At 37.2% G+C, this 19,314-nt stretch overlaps 1 protein-coding gene across 1 annotated transcript in view; it reads right to left on the bottom strand.

Moving 5' to 3' along the window:
• ITGA2 (integrin subunit alpha 2) overlaps nucleotides 1–19,314 on the bottom strand; it is a 102,510-nt gene that overhangs the window by 33,903 nt on the left and 49,293 nt on the right. Inside the window, exons 4-13 of the mRNA XM_061189249.1 lie at nucleotides 18,530–18,621; nucleotides 15,273–15,387; nucleotides 14,984–15,111; nucleotides 12,484–12,632; nucleotides 7,807–7,957; nucleotides 7,346–7,511; nucleotides 5,372–5,448; nucleotides 3,053–3,191; nucleotides 2,013–2,158; nucleotides 269–412 (exon numbers count right to left, since the gene is read on the bottom strand). Coding sequence (XP_061045232.1) covers nucleotides 269–412; nucleotides 2,013–2,158; nucleotides 3,053–3,191; nucleotides 5,372–5,448; nucleotides 7,346–7,511; nucleotides 7,807–7,957; nucleotides 12,484–12,632; nucleotides 14,984–15,111; nucleotides 15,273–15,387; nucleotides 18,530–18,621 — 1,307 coding nt within the window. The remainder of the gene's footprint in view (nucleotides 1–268; nucleotides 413–2,012; nucleotides 2,159–3,052; nucleotides 3,192–5,371; nucleotides 5,449–7,345; nucleotides 7,512–7,806; nucleotides 7,958–12,483; nucleotides 12,633–14,983; nucleotides 15,112–15,272; nucleotides 15,388–18,529; nucleotides 18,622–19,314) is intronic.

The following is a 19,314-nucleotide window of genomic DNA, read 5'->3' as shown; positions in this document are numbered from 1 at the left end:
GTGCTCCGCAACAAGAGAAGCCACCGCAATGAGAAGCCCATGTACCGCAACAAAGAGTAGCCCCTGCTCGCCGCAACTAAAGAAAGCCCGTGAGCAGCAGCCAAAAATAAATAAATAAATTTATAAATAAATAAACCATACTCTATATGAAAATTATCATTCAATAATAAATTTTCTTAATTCTGAAAAAATGCAGATTAACTTTTATTTACCAATACTAAAGCAAATCAAACGAAGTCAGTTTAATAATTTTTTTTTTTTTTTTTACCTTTGTGATAGTAAACAAGTAGACTCTTCCTTCCTCTTTCTTTAGGTCATTCATGTACGTTGGCGCACCTACCAAGAGCACATCTGTAACGGTGTCTTTGTCCACATCGACTGCACACAGCACACTACCAAAATAGGAGCCAATCTGGAGTAATAAAGCATATCAACCTTAGGATTCCTATACTCCTAGTATTACGCTGAACTTCTGTTTACTCATTCAACAAGCAAAAATTGAGCATTCGTTGCCTGTAAGGTGCTAGGTACCTAAAGATGGATAACATAGCTCCTTCTCTCCAGTTGTATCACAATCTAACATTTGATTCTTAGACCTTAGGGTGCACAAAAATCGCCAAAAAAGTATCTGTAAAATACAGATTCCTGAGACCCATTTCCAGAGATTCTGATACCATGTCCATGGGGTGACCAAGAAAACAGTATTTTAAGTAAGCACTCCAGGTGCTTCTGATGCTAGTGGGTAAAAGACCACATTTAAGAAACACTTAGAAACTTTGTGAGATGTTGTACACAAAGGCAGGAGGGGAAGAGGGAGGCGGAACAAATAATTGTGCTTCCGTGGTAAAATATATTATAATAGAGGCAAGTAACAAATGCTGTGTGATCCGAGTGCACAGGAGTCAGAAAGGCTTAGAAAGATTAAGTATTATTTGAATTGCATCTTAGAAGACGGCAAGGAATTTGCTAGGTGGAGTGGAGTGGGAAAGCACGAGTGATGTTAGTGTCCATGGCATGATCTGGGACAGTGGAGTAGTTCCCAGATAGATTGGGCTGGAGAACTAGTCGCTGATAAAAGGAAATGAGAGGCTGGGAATCTGAATGCTCATCATTCCATTCAACCAAGGTTCAACGTATGCCTACATGAATGCCTCTTGAGGATTCAGAAATGAATAAGAAATGATTCCTTCCATAACACTTGCATTACTTTTCTCAAAATAAAAGCACCCTTCTTTAAAATATTAAAGAGGAGGGAAGAGTATGTGACCATAGCTGGTTTGGAAGTCAAAGACTCAGATCTTCTTACTCCTGGGAAGTCCATAGAGACAGTGGATCAGATTTAATCCCAGAGAAGGGAAATCTGTGGATAGTCGGTTTCTCTGATTTAAGGAAGAAAATTTTCTGTTCGCTGTTAGAGTTCAGTGATGCTCATTTCAAATATGTGCTAAGTCCATGAGTCAAAACTACTTCACAAAGAAATAGGAATCTGTCAACTGGCCTTTGCTCTCGTGGGCCATGGCTGGGAGGCGTCACAGGTTCTGACTACCAAACCGTCACGCATCAGAAGAAAGTGGCAGAGAAGGGAGTTGTTTTACTTTTAGAAATGTCAAAGCCATAGGACACCTTGACAAGCCCAGATGTAGTAGCTCAGTCTTTATAATGCCATCCTGCTCCCTTCTTCTCCTTATTTCTCCTCCAGATCCTTGGCTCCTCGTAGGGGCTTGCCTACAAAGCACTGGTTAGGTGCCTGTCATCATTGGGCTTTAATGACAGCTTCACCCCATGAAAGCTATGTGGCCTTAGAAAGGTAGTTAAACCCTCAGTAACCTGTCAAAAGGGGATGGTAGATCTCAGTACTGTTGTGAAGATTTAAGGAATATTCAAGTAAACACAGATTACAGAGCCAGCTACAGGAGAGGCACTCAATAAATGTTAGTTTCCATTTCTACTAACTCCCCACCTGTCCTGTTGTCCCTGAAATTAATTTCATCTTCTTAAACAATGGAATTTACCTGGTCACCTCTGTGAGACTGAATAACTGTGATATTGCCACTCTCATTGACACTGTACAGCACTATCTGGCCGGTATAATTTGCCCGAGGAGCTCCAGCAACAAAGTGGACACTTTTTCCAGTAGAAATTGAAGCCACAGAGTAACCTAGGAGAGAAGGGGTTACAGAGTAGGTACTATTGAATATCTTGGCCAGATGGGCTTGTGAATTTAGCAGAGGTGATCAGAGGTCCCCTTCGTTAGTGTGACGCACAGTTGCTAGAGCTCCTGAGTGCACATCCTCCTTTTTCTAAGATAAACTGCTTCTGTCCCTTGGCCACCAGCACTGCCCAGTGGAGGTGGGGCATCTCCCTATAAAGCTGGCCCTAGATTCTGGGTTGTCCCCATCAGCCACTCATGAATCTGACACTCAACCAATATTTCTTGAATGAATAACTAAATGAATTTAAAAGGTGGAAATTTGCACAGTGGAAAGAACATAAGCTTTGGAGTCAGACAGTCCCAGGTTCAAATTTTGGACTTGCCACTTTTAGTAAGTTTTTGATCTTTAGGCAAGTAATTAACCTCTTTGGCTCTCAAAGGTAAAATGAGGATAATGATATTTCCTTCAAAGGGTCGTTGGAAGGATTAAATGTTACGTGGATAGAAGAGCCAGCTCAGGAGCTGTCCCATAGTAGGTGCTCAAAATTGGTGGCTGCCTATTACACAAACAAAAAGACTAGGAACTCCAAATTGATATAAGACTACCACTTACGGTACTGACTTTTAGGAACTATTTCTGTTTTGGAGAAACACAATCGTGTCCCAGGAATAACAACTGCTGGAACAGCCAGAAGAGATTAATGAGTCAAATATACAGCGTTTCATTAAGTAGTTACGGGCTAAGGCCTGACTGGCAAAGAGGCAACAGAAATACGTGCAACAAATATAACAATTAGAGGGTAGCTCAAGCACTTCGCTGAACTGACCCTGAGATTCAACAAGACGCTAGTTTAAAGGATGGGATTTAAATTTGCTGAGCCAAATGCTGCTAGGCCTTACCTAAATATGAACTGTGATTTCTGTCTTGCAGAATTTGGTCAAAGGCTTGTTTAGGAAAGATCAAATGTCCATGAGGTGTCTGCTGGACAACAGTCCCACTCCAGTCATAAGCTCCTACTGCACCCAGCATCAGAATATCCTAAAATAATTGAAAAATGAAAAGCATTAACATCACCTGTAAAGCATAAGAGTGTAGTGTGTGCCAAACACTGAAACAAATGGTCTAAATTTAAAGAAAAAAAACTAAGCGTGATGAAGTAAAATGTATACGAATTGCTAAAAAGAAAAGAGACAACAGGCCGAAAATGGAAACACTTGTGCCAAGTCCACGTCACCAAACCCAGACTTAATACGGAACCTAATTGCAGTTTCAAACGCCCCCCTCCCAGGAATGTGATCTTAACTGGTCAGTTTGGAATTTCCTGGTCAGCACTGGTGAGGTAATCCACCTGATAGAGCCCTTCTGTCCCCTACAGGAAGGTGACCTTGCCTGAACCAATACAACTGTTTCCCCTTCTGCCTGTAAAAGCCTTCCATTTTCTACAGCTCCTTGGAACTCCTTTCTGTTTGTTAGATGGGATGCTGCCTGATTCATGAATCATTAAATAAAGCTGCTTAGATCTTCAAATTCACTCAGCTGAATTTTGTTTTTTTAACAGACTGTGTGTTGATGTATCTCTGAATTGTTTTGATATATTTTGTGCCGGAAAAAAAGCCTTCCCACGGGCTATGTTACCTTGGGCTTTGTTTAGTACAACACATTTGAAAGATAAATCTGCACCACGGCACAGGAGGGGCACATAGCCATCTTCAAATTTCCATGCAAAGGCACATGTTTGCAGATGACAAACAGTTGTGAGCCTTTAGAAAGGAGTCGGAAGTGAGCCTCCAGCCTCACATATTCCTAAGAAGAGCTCAGGATATGAGGCATACTCCAGAAACAGGAAGTGCTGCTGCCAGAGGAGGAGAGGTGGGCGCTGCTAGCCCAGACCTGTCGTGCTGGCCCTCTTCTGACCTGGTCTATCTTCAACTTCTTTTTCTTTCTTCTTTACTCCTTCTCAAATGTGCCTCTAATCCTCTCTATCCTATCCCATCTATTTGAATATGGCACAGCTACAAAAGGAACCTGAAGCTGTGACACTCGATATGAGAAGAAAGACTGCCATTGGTCAGCACCAGTGGGGAAGGGCCAAAGAGGACAGGCCACTCGGGATTGACTCAAAACCCAATCTGAATATTCGAAGATACAAGTCATTGCAGAAGGTAGGGTTGGTCAGGATGGGACTTCTTATTTTTAAGTTTTTGATCTTAGATCTTAGAAAACATCAAAGATACAATTTGGGGGGTTTTTTGTTAATTTTTTTTAAACTTATTTTATCGAAGTATTTACAATGTTGAATTAATTTCTACTGTACAGCAAAGTCATTTGGTTATACATACATTCTTTTTCATTTTCTTTTCCATTATGGTTTATCAAGATATGATTTTGGAATGAAAAATACAAAGCCATTAAAAAAATAGCAAACAGGGAAATAATGTGTCCCATTTTGAGGATAAGAGACCATGAAATTATGTGAATGATTGTCATAAATCCAGGACTCTGAATCTGGGTGCAGGAAGGGGCTTCAGGGAGTGTATAAAACCTCAGGAAATTGTGTGAAAAATTCTCTCTGTGTGGGTTCACTTAGATTTTTTCTGAGGGAAAGACCCATAACTTTAATCTCTAACAACTGGTGATCCAGAAAAGGTTAGCACCTTTTATTATAGAGAGAAATAAGGTGATCCTGGTCCTTTATTCTGCCAATCAAATCCCCTGAGTTCATACTGTTCCCTGAGCATTTCCCAGTGTCACCTGTCTCTTTGCCTCTTTTACTATTATTACTACTGCGCTCATATCCTGAGTAGAATTAGAATCAGAGGCCGGTGAGATGGATGTTTCTAAGAAAGAATGGACTTCCCTAAGCTAAGAAGATGTCCCATCTCACTCTTTTCCTAACTCCTTACTTTTTCAACTATTTTTTTCTGTCTCTGCTCTTAGAAAAAAGATACGACGGCAACTCAGAATTCAACGACAGTGATGAAAAGAGTGTGTTTTTAACAAATTTTTCCGGTAGTTAATTGATATAAAGAAAATTCCTGCAGTGATAATACCTTGAATTAATATAGTGCCTGTTCCCTGGAGCACTCAAAAGCTTTCTTGTATATTATCATTTTTTTCCCATAAAAAAACTGTTGATCACTAGATGGCTGTTTTTCCCACTTTAGTATGGGGTTACTGCACCCGGAAGTATTAAGGCAAATGTTATCTGATATACACACATTTTGAGGAGAGTAATCTGCGCTGAATCCCACTTGTGACATTTCCATTTGGAAGTTGTCTCCTCCTTGAACAGTACCTAGGAAACAGTTTCAAAAATCACATCACTGTTATCAGTCTTAAATAAAATTTTCAAACACATGTGCACGTGCACACACACACACACACACACACAAATACACACACACACACAAAGTGTTCTGATGTCCACTCAAAAATATAGAGCTGTCACATTCTGAGAGGGAGGAATCTCTAAGAAAGTGTTCTAACAGATGTAGAAATCCACAATGCTTCTGAGGTAGTGTTTGAAGTTGGCATTAATCTTGATCATACATTAATGTATTTATTGGCATACTTATGAAATTTCTGATATCAGAGAACACTCAGCATAGGGGATGAGGTAAGACGAAAACTGACATGATTATCTTTTTTAAAAAAATTATCATTACTTGCTAAGAACCTAACTGAATTTTTAGCTTTTAAATATTTGTGGTAATAAATGCACATATATCTCAGATGCAGTTGGAGGAGCCAGGCAATTGCTCTGTAGTGAAGTCTGTGCTGAGAGATATTTGGATTAGGCTTCAGGAACTAGGATTCAAGACTGAGTAGGAATTTTACCAATTGGGAAGTTGGTCCAAGTTCTACATATGTGCTTGCCTCTGACACTAGCACCATAAGACTCAATTAGAACTCATTTTCCATACACGTGGCCAAAGCGGTTACATTTCACTAATCTTCGCAAAAAGGAAGCTAAATTTCTGGACTGCCACATTAATGTAGAGAAGAATAAAAGTTTTTAGATAGACCCTTCCAGTGGATGATCAGGAGATAAAGATGTGACTATAGGGATTAATACTTAATTTACACAATCCCCTTGGATCCAGCTTCTGAAGCAGTACTTGATCATAGTAGGTGCTCAATAAAATATGAGAGTTATTTGGGTTAACCATCAGGAACCAGGATTTGGGTCATGTGGGACTTTTTACCAACTGGGAATTGTGTTCTAGTCCTCCTTATAGTGAGCTCTTGAACACATGATATTTCTGTAGAGACTAGACCTTCCAAGGCCATAGAAGTAAATTATTGTAGATCTGGTAAGTAAAATGTTTCCTCAAAATCTGAACTATTAAAAATCTTCACTGTATTTTTCTAATTTTAAAAGTATACGTGTTTGTTGCAAACAAATTCAAGAATTTCAGAAATTATGTAACAGTGTAAAAAGGTAAAATTTTTTATGATTACAAAAACTGTTTACAGTATGGAAAGGTAAAACTATTTACGATTATAATAGATATTACTAAGTTGCCACCCCAAAAGTTATACAGTTTATACTCTTATAGTGTATGAGCTTTTTTGCTTCCCCATAATCTCTCCAAGATTAAACATTACTAATCTTTGTTATCTTTTAGACACAAAGTAACATTGATTTCATTTATATTTTAAAATAATTACTAAAATTGGGAATATTTTCTTATGTTTATTGGCCATTTGTATTTTATCTTTTATAAACTACTTATTCATCATTCTTTGTCTATTTTTCTTACTGATGCTATTTAGGAGTTCTCTTTATATAAGCTATATAAGTTAACATTAATAGAACAAGTATGTGGTAATAAAGAATTCTTTTTTTTAAGGTTTTTGAAGAACATTTTATTTTTAATTTTTATTGGAGTATAGTTGATTTACAATGTTGTGTTAGTTTCAGGTATAAAGCAAAGTGAGTCAGTTATACATATACATATATCCACTCTTTTTTAGATTCTTATCCCATATAGGCCATTACAGAGTATTGAGTAGAGTTCCCTGTGCTATACAGTAGGTCCTTATTAGTTATCTATTTTATATACAGTAGTGTGTATATGTCAATCCCAATCTCCCAATTTATCCCTCCCCCACTTACAACCTGGTAAACATAAGTTTGTTTTCTTGAAAAAAATTTGAAAGAAAATTCTGGAAAGAAGGAGTTCTTTTACCTTCAATGCTGAAAATTTGTTCTCCTAATGTCCCAGCCTTTTCTAGTAGAGCTGCTTCATCAGAAACATTGAAAAAGTATCTTTCTGTTGGAATACTGGCAATTGCTTTAATTTCTTTTATTAAATTTTTAGTATCAAGGGCATTTCTGTTTAAGTACCCAAGGACCTTGAAAATAGAGGAAGAGGGGAGAAGGCCATTAGTGTTGTACTTCAATTTTCCTATTAGTATTTTCTAGGTTATTTCTGAACACAATAGGCCCTCTGGAGAAGTAAATCAAGTAACACTTCCATATCCTCTTCGTTGACAGGACTGCAAATCAGCAAGAAGCAGAGATAGAGCAAAAATATTCTTTTATATTAAGCTATGAACAGCCAGTAAGAAAGTGCAGTCTTCAGAAGTGATGTTATAAAGGAATATTTACCCATCAACTGAAAGACAAGTAAAAAGAAAAGCCACTTACTGCTATGCCAAACCTCAGTATATTGTCATTGTTACATTGATCAATTACGGCTTTCAACATTGAACCATCATGGGATTCACCATCAGTTACAACCACCATGACTTTGGTAGCACCTGGTCGTCCACCAGCAGCTGCTGAATAAGCAGAATCTCTGTGGCAGATAAAATAAAAACTCACTATCAAAAAATAAACTAAACACGTGGACCTCTGGTTAGAAATATAAATATGAAACTGACTTCTTTGAGCATAATCTATTGTGATTTAGAATTTCTCTATCAGTGCTGGTGACTTCTGAACTACATTCTATTCGTAGCTTGTAGAGAAACATATAAAAATATAAATCTTGTTTGGCATTAAAAACAACTTCCATGGTTTCCATGGTGTGTGGGTGTGTGTGTATTTACATCAGGAATCCTTAGAATTACCTTCTGCTAATAAGATTAAACTCATTAAAACTAATCAACAGGGTAAAGATATTCATTCCTGTCATAAATATTACTCATTGGCTCTGCATTTATTTTTTTCAACAGTAAATTGTTTTTTAAAAAGTAATAAATATAAGTGGTAAAAGAAATCCAAAGCATTCGGAAAGGTGTAAAACAAAAATTTCACACCAAGCCACTATTCCAAAGGTAATCACTATTATCAGTTTATGTTTCCTTCTAGAAAATGTTTCATCTAGAGAAATATATGCAAAAGTTACTCAGACTTCTATAAAAATGGGAACATATTCTATGCAGTTGTTTTTCATTTTGATAGAGACCTTTCCATATCAGCACATATAGAACTCTCCTTTTTGTGTTTGATTTTGATTTTCTGATTTTATTTCTATACAATTTTTAGAGGTTAATTTCCATTTACAGTTATTACAAAATATTGGCTCTATTCCCCGCGTTGTACATCCTTGAGCCCATCTTACACCCAGTAGTTTGTGCCTCCCAGTCCTCCACCCTTATGTTGCCCCTCCCCCACCACTGGTAACCATTAGTTTAGACTTCTCCTTTTTTAATGGCTACATAATATTTCATTATTTTGAGGAACCATAGTTTATTTAACCAATTCCCATTATTATGCATTTAGGCTGTTTTGAGTTTTACAAATAATGCTATAATGAATGTCCTTGTGTATCTATCTTGGCATACTTTTTCGAATGTGTCAGTAGGTAAAATCTTAGCAGAGAAATTATTTAGACAAAGTATTTACACATTTCAAATTTTGATAAATAAAATACTAAATTGCTCTTCAAAAATTCCACCAATTTAGGGCTTCCCTGGTGGTGCAGTGGTTAAGAATCCACCTGCCAATGCAGGGGACACGGGTTCGATCCCTGGTCTGGGAAGATCCCACATGCCACGGAGCAACTAAGCCCATGTGCCACAACTACTAAGCCTGCGCTCTAGAGCCTGCAAGCCACAACTACTGAAGCCCATGTGCCTAGAGCCCGTGCTCTGCAACAAGAGAAGCCACAACAATGAGAAGCCTGCGCACCGCAACAAAGGGTAGCCCCTGCTCACTGCAACTAGAGAAAGCCCCCACACAGCAATGAGGACCCAACGCAGCCAAAAGTAAAAAACAAACAAATAAATAAATAAATTTATAAAAAAAAAATTCCACCAATTTATACTGCCATCAGTGTACAAGAATGCAATTTTCTCCACCTCCTTTCCATAACAATGAGCATTATTAACTTTTTAATCTGGGATACTCTTATAAGTGAGAAATAATATATAATTGTTATTTTAATATGTACTTTTTCACTATGAAGGATGATGAGTATTTTTAATATGTTTATTAGCCATTTATATTTCTTCCTTCGTGAACTCTTGATTTTTCTTTATCTTTGCCCATTTTTCTTTGTTTTTCATCACTTTCCTGACAAGTAAGACTTCTGTTAATAAAGAAAATTATCCTTTGTCATATATATTGTAAATAATTGTCAGTTCATTAATCACTTTTTGAATTTTAGTAATATTAATTCTGTACAGAAATTTTATATTTTGATATAATCAAATCCATTAACTTTTGCATGTGTGTCTTTTATATTTGACATGGTATTTTAAAAGGACTTATCTCTAAGACTTTTCTCTTTAATCACCCAAGTTTTCTCCTAGTCTTTTAATGGTTTCATTTTCTTAGATTTAAATTGGTGGTCCAGCTGAAATTTATTTTGATTCAAGGAGTGAGGCAGGGATTCAGCTTTATTTTGTTTCTAGATGGTTAACAAGTTGTACAACAACTTTTTTTCTGTCTGTTGGATTCTCTTGTTGCACATTCTTTCTGGTGTCATCATATAGGTTCACCACCACTACCTACATGATGACAATTTAAAGTCTATATTTGCTTCCATTCATCCCTCCTGTCTTCAAGTTTGTGTATTCAATGCATTGAATATTTTCACCTGAAAGTATAAGGAGCTCTTTAAATTCAACATATGTAAAACTGAGACTATCATTTTATTTCCTAAAGCTTTTTTTGTATTCTATATAGCAGAATATAGAAATATGGGAAAATATTTCATATTTCTCAGCCAAAGTTGAATTCTCGTACTCACATCAAATAATTTTTGAGTGAATTATACTCTTTATGACATACAGTAGAGCTCATGTAGGATTATAAGCTTGCTGAGGGTAGAAACCATGCCTCATTTAGTTTTGATTACCTGCAGGGCTTGGAACAGTAAATTGTAAGTGTAGGCACTCAGATAAGATCAATGGAAAATGGCAATATTTACTAAAAGAGTATCGGAATTCTATTTGGTGTTGTAAAGAAACCGATGAAGAAGGAGGAGGAGGAGGAAGAAGAAGAAAAAGAGAAAGAAATAGAAGTAATTAAATTCCAGAAGGTGTGAGAAGTTAGGTGACTCTCCTAACAATGGAAAGAATCCTGTTAGCTTGGGAAATTGTGGTGAGACAGGGATGCTGGGGAGAAAAACAAAGTTTTGAAAAGATCATGAAAGCCATATGAGTCCCATTTTAACAGAAAGTGGCCATTCTCCGTGAGAAGGAAGCTTGCCAGGCCCCAGGGCTCTTTCCAGGGAAAAATGCCACACCCACATTCCCTGGGAAAAATACAGGCCCTCTGCTGTTTCTAACTCCTACGAGGCCATTTTTCTATGTCATCTTAGTCTTCCCCTAAGTCTACTTTACTGGAACAGGAAGGGTACTTCACATAATGGCAATTGGCCAGCAGCCTCTGAGATGGCTTGGCTCCAAAGGACATCTTAATAGGGACAAAAAAGATTAACCAAACCAATCATATCTTCTCTTGTAGGGCATCTACTTTTGAGATATATAGGGAGAGTGAGCAGTTGATAGAAGCAGCAACTACAACACAGAATATACTGAAAAAAGAAGGGACAGATAAAATAGGAAATTCAGAAAAAGAAAGGACAGGATGTGGTGACTGACCAGATATGTGACCTAAGGAGGAGCAGAAAGAATAAAGTAAACCATCAAGTTTTTAGTCTGAATGACTAGGGGAAAAGGTGGACACATGAATCAAAATGGCATAGTCACGAGGAGGGGTAGGGAAAAAGAGTAAGGCCAGTTTAGAATGTACTGAATTTGATTAGTGAGCCAACACTCCAAATAAGGATTTTCAGCATCAGCTGGATGCCTGTGTGAACTGTAGAAGAGAGGTCAGGGCTAATGACAAAGCAATGGGGTAACCCAGGCAGGGCTGATGGCTCATGTGTATACAATGGATACAATACCTAAGAGAACAGGGCTATAAAAGAGCGGGCTCTGTTTGGTGAAGAAAAAATAGGGAAAGGAGCCAGTGAAGATGCAAACTTGTTGACAAAAAGTTGGCAGGTTTTCTAGAAGTGTGTGGTGTCATGGCAACTGGAGTAGAAATAGCAGTGCGTGCTCATTATTGTCAAATGTTCAGGGAAGCTAAAGAGGATGAGGCTTGAGGCAGGACCATGTTTACCTGATGGCAGAGCCATATGTTTCAAGGATGTGGAGAAGGGAGTATAGACACTTCTTTCAAGGAGTTATGGCAGTGGAAGGAAGGAACTCACAACTCGATGAAAAAGGGCAGGAAGTAGGTTTAAGGGAAGGTGAACCTACAGTTCTCATTTCTTTTTTAACACTAGGAGAATATTTAGCATTTTTTGTAAAGGTATCTGATTAAAGCAGAGTGAAGATGAAGGTCAGTAGTGCTGAGAAAATAAGAGACACTGAGCAAAGAATTAGGAGAATGTTATATAGCTGTGAAATTCACACTGCCCCAGCCTGTTATAAGTAGAATGAGCCCTTCAATTCAGTTCAGACTTCTAGGTCATTAACACTTAGGATTCTATGGCCCTTCTAAATTTGCATGAAGTGCTCCACTAGCTCAAGTTGTCTGTGGCCTTGATAAATATTAACAAATAAATGCAGATTGCTCCATTGCCAACTTAAACTAAGGTCTTTTAATTTCACTGTACTTACTTCATGTAAAATCTTAAAAAATTATGTAATATCTTATAAAAGTTCTAGAAATCAAAGATTTAAAAATTTCATTCCCTACTGCCTTCTCAAAGTATTCAAGTAACATAATGTTCAGACTTTTCTTCTCTACTAGTTCTGATTTAAGTGTAGGTACCACATATTTATTTGTCTTTGTCTTTCCTTTTTATTACTTATGAGCACTTCTATTTTATCAAAATATTGGCCTATTAGCATCATAACTTACCTTGCATATTGAATTGCTTTGAATGTATTTGTGAGGTCTCCACCATACTGGGATGTCTGGGATGTTGCTTTAATCATTTCATCTTTGGTTTTAAAAGTGTTCAGGTTAAACACAACTCTTGGATAATTGGCATATTGAATTAACCCCACCTTCAAGAGAAAAGAAGTTTATTACAGGTTTGTCATTAAGTTATAAATCATTCCTATTTAACCAATATAATAAAAATCGAAAGTACATTTAGACATGGGCTGATAGCTTAAGGGAATCATTTCCAACTTTTTTCTTAAGAATAGTTATTTTTCTTCCAGTGGAATAACTTCCTGGTCAGAGGCCATCAGTGCAGAGCAGTCGTACTTACTGACAAGCAAGATAATGTGCCATTTGTGGACCATTTGGTTCTCAAGAGTAATAGTTGTAGATTTTTAAGCACTGCCATATGGATGAATAGGAGAATTAAGTTCATAACAGGAAGATTCAAATGATATAAATAGATTTTCTAGTTACCAATGGATATAAACATGTAAACAATTATAAGCAGTCATGGATGGAACAGAACATCTCGTCAAGTGAGGATAATTATATAATAAACAAAGAACTATAGTTGAATACAAGGAAAAGTGATGTGCTAATCAATGCGGTCAACATGAATGTTTTTGTTGTGCTGGATTTCCTCTAATCACAGACGTTAGAAAGAAAGCTGCTATATGTGCATTTAGGGCAGGAAGTTTCTGGTCTTCAGGGAAAATGCCATTGGAGAGAGTCTTATTCGAGGGGCCGAGAGGCAGAACAACTTCTGACCAAGATGTTTGGACACATACCCTAATCCTTCAGATCAAGGAGGTCAGACACTTCTGTTAATGTCCTTGTTCTCAGCACTGAGATCACCCTCTGTGCCTAGGATTTGGGGCTTCCAGAATAGGAATGGTGATGAGGGATCAGTGGTAAAAGGGTCTCTGAAATAGAGGTCAGTGTGTAAGGAAGGTGGGAAGGGCAAGGCCTGGATTGCTGAGTTCAATCAGCTACTTTCTCTAGGAAGGCAGTTAACTAGGCACTGGAAAAATGACAAAAAATATATTACTGAACCCTGCTCTTTAGGATAGGATGTAAGATTTGAGAGAGAGGAAAGGATCAAAAATAACTCTAAGGATTTCAAAATCTAAGGTGATAGGAAGAGAATGGTGACCCCCTGACACAGCCCCATAACTTCTATGTGCAAAAGATAAAGGTGGAAGAGAAGATTTAAAGAAATGTGGTATAGTAGGGCTTATAGAAAGGTCACATTTAGAACGGAAGAGAAGATACTGAGTAAAACCACCTCTAGAGACGAAGAAGATGCATCGGGATTGGAAGATAGAAGAGGAAGGCCAGGAATTCCACACAAGAGACTATTAAATACAGTAAGTCACATTATGGGGGAAACCCACTCAGAAACAGAGAAAATAAGCAGATACAGATGCAAACTTCTCTTATGAGGGGCCTTAACAGTGATGCTCTCCAGAAACCAGTACTATACCTAGTCTTATTTAACAGAAATTTTATTTTATTTTCTGGTGAAAGCCCACAGTGAAACCTCCAAAGTTTTGACAGACACTAATGTCCTCTTGGTATTGAAAAGCAATGTCAATGGGGAAAATATATAACAATATTTTATAATACTGTATAGGGAAGCAGAAAAGCAAATTTCAATATAGATAACTGGAAAGCATTTTAGAAAAGTGGTCCAACAATTGTTGGGCCCTGGAGCATCAGATGCAACCCAGGAACTAGTAACTCTGTGAATTGATTCCTGTTGATATTGGATCAATGTGCTGCTACAACCAGGATGGCCCACGAAATAGCAGATTCAACAAGCAAGAAAGAAAAAAAAAACCCCGAAACTTTAAAAATGCTATTCAGCATTATAAAAGCATGACGTTTCTGCTCCTGAGTTTTGCTTGCCTACCTCAGGAAGACAGAAAACCAAATTAAAGACTCTTTAAAACATAAAAAGTTATACAAAAGTATTGAAAAGACTTGTTCTACGTGAAAAATGGAAGGCTAGACTAGAATATGACAAAAGACTATAAAATAATAAATGGTAGAATTATGCTATGAACTTACTTATAAAAATTCAAAGATAATTTTTTCACCAGTAAAGAGTAAGTGAAAGAAAGTCATCATTAGTCCAAGCATGTGTAAAAAAATACTTATTGTATTTCTAAATGTATTGATTAGTTCATGAGTTAGTGGAGGAAAAAATAAGCAACTAAAGAGGATTAAGATGCTATACACATATCTGATGCCTGAATCAGGAATAGAAATCCAAGCTTAAAGACTAGCATTAGGGGAAGTCATACATAGAATAACTCAGTGTAGCACAAATTTCAATTAACTTTCAAGATTACCATTAAATACCTTTAATATGGGGATTTGACAAATGCAAAGATAAAGACCTCATCTCTAATAATATTTTCTCAGAACGAAAGCCGTGGGTTAATGTATATATAATGGATGTCCATACCTGTGTCTTTGTGGGGCCTATATCCAGGCCTTGCACAAATTTTTCCAAAAAGTTCTTTACTGCATCCCAGGGATAAATACTGTTTGATTCATCACATACAACCACAACATCTATGAGGGAAGGGCAGGCTACACAGGAAACGATGAAAGAAACATATATCCATAGGTAAGGCAAAATCACATCCACACACAAGTGAGACAAAGTAAAAAAGGATGGCACTTGTTGATACAATTTTTCCCCTCCTTTAATGTAAGGCATTGCTCAGACCCTCTGCACAGTCATAACTTACTCTGAACTGCAGGTGAAAAGCTGGTCAGGAGCTGAAAATTGGGACTGACATCAGAGCATAACCCGGTTGTGTAAAACTGACTTCCACACTGCTGTGCCCACAGGGGACCACAGGTCTTGAAAGAAATGAAAACAATGACAAAACACATGGAAAATGTTAACCCTCCACCTCGTCATTTGTGAAACTCAGGACTATTTCTATTCTCTTATAAGACTCTAGGAATCGTCAACTCTTGGAACTAACGAGTCAACAGTGCCTTTGAGAGAAAGTGCACTGGAGCCCACAGAAGGGAGGGAGAGGGTGGCAGATGTGCTGTGCCTGGTGGCAGGCGTCTTGGGGACCGGGGCACTGGGACTTTCAGTGTAGGGAGGAGCCCATCAGGTCACCCACCAAGCTCGACAACAGGGGTGCTGTCCTTCCAGAGAACACCCAGGAGAAAAATGCATGCAAAGTTCATTTTTTGTCTCTCAGATACCTGGGTCTCAGTTGCTTCATCTGTAAAATGAGGATGATCAGACCTCCTAACTTAAGGCTGCTGTGAAGACGAAATGAGTGTATAGCTATAAAACACTTAGAACAGTGCTGGGTAAATAGCAAGGGATATATAATTGTTAGCCAGCATCATTATCATTGTTATTCCTTGAACATAGGTCTCCTCCTGTCCCTTCCATTTATACTATTCAGCGGAAACCATAAGTCCTCATGTCCCCATGGGCCAGGCAGGCAGCCTGGAAGACAGCTCCAGCCAGGTGTAGACACCATGGTGAATGAAGAGCCCACGCTTTCTGTGCAGGGCAGACCACTGTGGCTCCTGCCCGTGGGCTGTTGTGAAACAGGCCCTGTGTGGCCAGACCTCCCAAATTCTCAAGGAGAGTCAAAGAGAGAATTTTGTGTGAAAATTTATAGTTAACAAAAACCTGAAACACTCTACATGCTAAACAAACACAAAGGAGGTTCATGAACTGCCAGTTTTTAACTTTGTAGTTATCAAAGTATTTCTTTGAGGACTTCAGAACCCCATACTTCTGGCCCCTAGAACCTTCAGTTATCAAAGCTGGTGTTTATCTTCTTGTGCACATCATACTCCAACTATTAATATCTCCACTGACCTGACCCCAAAGCTCTCCCTTTCAGCAGCCCTTGAATGCCAAGAACTCCTGAATAAATCATGATTAAATCACGTGGGAAACATTAGATTCAATAATATTCAAATCGTTAGATGTGAAAGGAGAAAAAATGGGGAAGAGAAGTCTAGTGATGATCTTAAAAAAAAATCTACATAGTTTACCCTTATGTAAAGCTGTGGACCAATTATTAAAACTTAACTGAAAAGTGTGGACTTGCAAAAAGTGATTGGAAGAATGAATGGGAACTTATTTGACCCACTTTAATTGTTGGTAGCTCAAAGGAGAAGCAGCTGTGGTCATATTTCATGCTCAATGAACAAGGCATAGTTTTTCCCTTATAAAACTGGTTCATTTTGCCAATTAGTTAGGGGGAAATCACTATTGATGCCTTGGGTTAGTATACCGAATAAGATACCAACTACTGATTCCTATATCCCCACCCCCAAGTTGGTTTACCTTAATCACCCTTGAAAATACTAACTCATGAAGTATTAAAAAAGATTTTTTTGTTTTAAAAGCAATGGAAAACAGCATTAAGGAGCTGAAATTAGAATATGCCAATTGTTAATGCCAGAACAACATTCCTGCTTTAAGCCCGGAACTTAAGAAGGTTCAAAAAAAAAAAAAAAATGTGATGATTGTCAGTCTTTTCCACAGAATTCTTAAGAGTATCTTAAGATTTTGACCTTTTAGGTATGGAAAGAAGACTTTGGCTTTTTTCTTTTTCCTTTTTTTTTTTTTCCTCTTTCCCTCCCTCCCTCCTTCCTTCTACTTGCTACAATGACTGTTAGTCTCTCAAATTCTCTTGCAATTTTATTTTATAAATAAGATTTACAAAATGTTTTATTTTTCATATAAAAATCTATAAAGTTACAGATTAAAAATCTGAAGTTACAGATTAAAACCTGAAGTTACAGACTAAAAACTTTGAAATACATTCTGTAATCCCTGTATCTCAATGTGTTTTTCTTTCTTAACTTATTCAACTTGAAAAAAAAACAAACAAAAAAGACAAAAGCAACCTTATGATAAAGACTTCAGAAGATCATAAACCAGGAAGATTCATTGCAATATTCATTTATGCATTGATCTAACACATATTATAAGCAACTTAATTCAGTTAGTGGTACCAAGGTCTCTCTAATATCTCTCAGTAAAAATAGAATGATATTGTTCCAAATTGATTACATTTTTAGAGTAGTCTGGTTATACACCCAGGCTTTTAAGTTAGCATATCAATGTAGCATGTCATAACCAATGTAAAGTTAAAGTAAGCTTTCTAAGACTATTTTAACAGGGCTATACAACTAGGTTACACCTACATGGAGTGGCAGAAATGTCAAATGAGACTGGGTTTTTGTTTGCCTTTAAACTTTTTTTTTTTTTTTTTTGGTGTGTGATGGTTTTCATTTTTTTACAGTCACATCTTTTCAACAATTTTCTATGTTATTTTTTTGTTAGTCCCAAGCTCAGAAATTATTCTCTCTTTCAGAAAACTTCCATTTTCTTCTGGTTTTTTATATTAACTTTTTAATTCACTCGGAAGTATATTTGGATATGCAAGTTATTCACCAATTAATTGTCCCCAGACCTCTTGTTAAATAAGGCATTCTCTTTTACTGATTTGTGGTGGTCTTTTCACAGCTTTCTAGAAACTAAATGAGAGTACACATTAACATGAAATAAGATGAGATCAAGCCATGCCTTAAATAATATCAGATTGGTCAATGATTATCAGAAATGATTAAAAACAAAAGTACTTTGTAGCTTTGAAACCTACTTTCTGAATTTGCAGTACCTATCCTGAATGTTCCTACAGGAAGGAGAAATGAGAGCTAGAATTCTGCTGTTATCAACAAATACAAAGCACATTTTCCAAGGGTAAAGAATCGGTGTTCCTTCTGATCCCTTTTTCCAGAACATTCTGTGGCAATGGTTTTACTAAATATCTTGAGACGTCTACATATCAACACATTGTTCTTTCATGTTGGCTCTCCATCTAGCATGTCTTATCCAAAATCAAGCTCAAACATTTAAACCTCAAGATTTGGTTTGCTAGGAGGGATGGTGAGAGGACACTGACTTCATACTTTCTTGAGAGGAATAAGGATTTGAAAAGTAAACACTCACAAGAAATCCTCCCGTTCCCACGTTCCTTGTCAGTGTCAAGCCAAGGCTCATGTTGGTTTTCATCTCAGTAACGTTGGAAATGCTCGTGGAAGCTTTCAAAGGGGAGAAGATTTTAAAGAGTGGTTAAATCATCATTTATTTAAAGCCATTTTTTTTTCAATGTACGCTCAGGTTTACATGTAGCATTGAATTTAGTGCTCGTGTTATATAATGAGGTGTATGCAAATGAGATGCCTTCAGTGATCTGGCAGCTTATTTAAATATGTGATCACATCTGCAGAATGTGATCCTAGCGGGTGGAGTCTGCAAAGGTCATGGTGGCTCCAGCTAAAGCTTTATTCTGGATCGGAAAAAAATATCCTTAAAGTGTTATCGAAGAATTCCGTACGGTAGAATCTGGCTCAAAGCAATAGTGAATGAACTTTAAAAGGAAATCATGACACTAGCATGTAGAATAATAGATAAATCTCTCCAACCTTCTCTCTCCCACTCAAATAGGGCATCATCTGCTGTATCCATTCTTGAGCTACTGAACATTGAAATTCTTCTCAATAATATCATTATTTTCTCATATCCTCTAATCTCCGCCAAGGTGTATACATATATATACACATACAGGTATACATATACATAAAATTACGCTGTTTATGTATATGTGTACACACATAAATTATGCTAAGTCATCTGCTCATATGTATATATACATATGCATAAAATTTCTAAAATAATAAAAATATATATATTAGGGGTGAGTATTCAAAAGTTTTATTATATAGTTTATCCCC

The sequence above is a fragment of the Eubalaena glacialis genome, chromosome 4, assembly GCF_028564815.1.
Source record: "Eubalaena glacialis isolate mEubGla1 chromosome 4, mEubGla1.1.hap2.+ XY, whole genome shotgun sequence".
NCBI classification, from domain to species: Eukaryota; Metazoa; Chordata; class Mammalia; order Artiodactyla; family Balaenidae; genus Eubalaena; species Eubalaena glacialis.
Note: the sequence above shows the minus strand (reverse complement) of the source record. Positions and strands in the feature narration are given on the sequence as shown.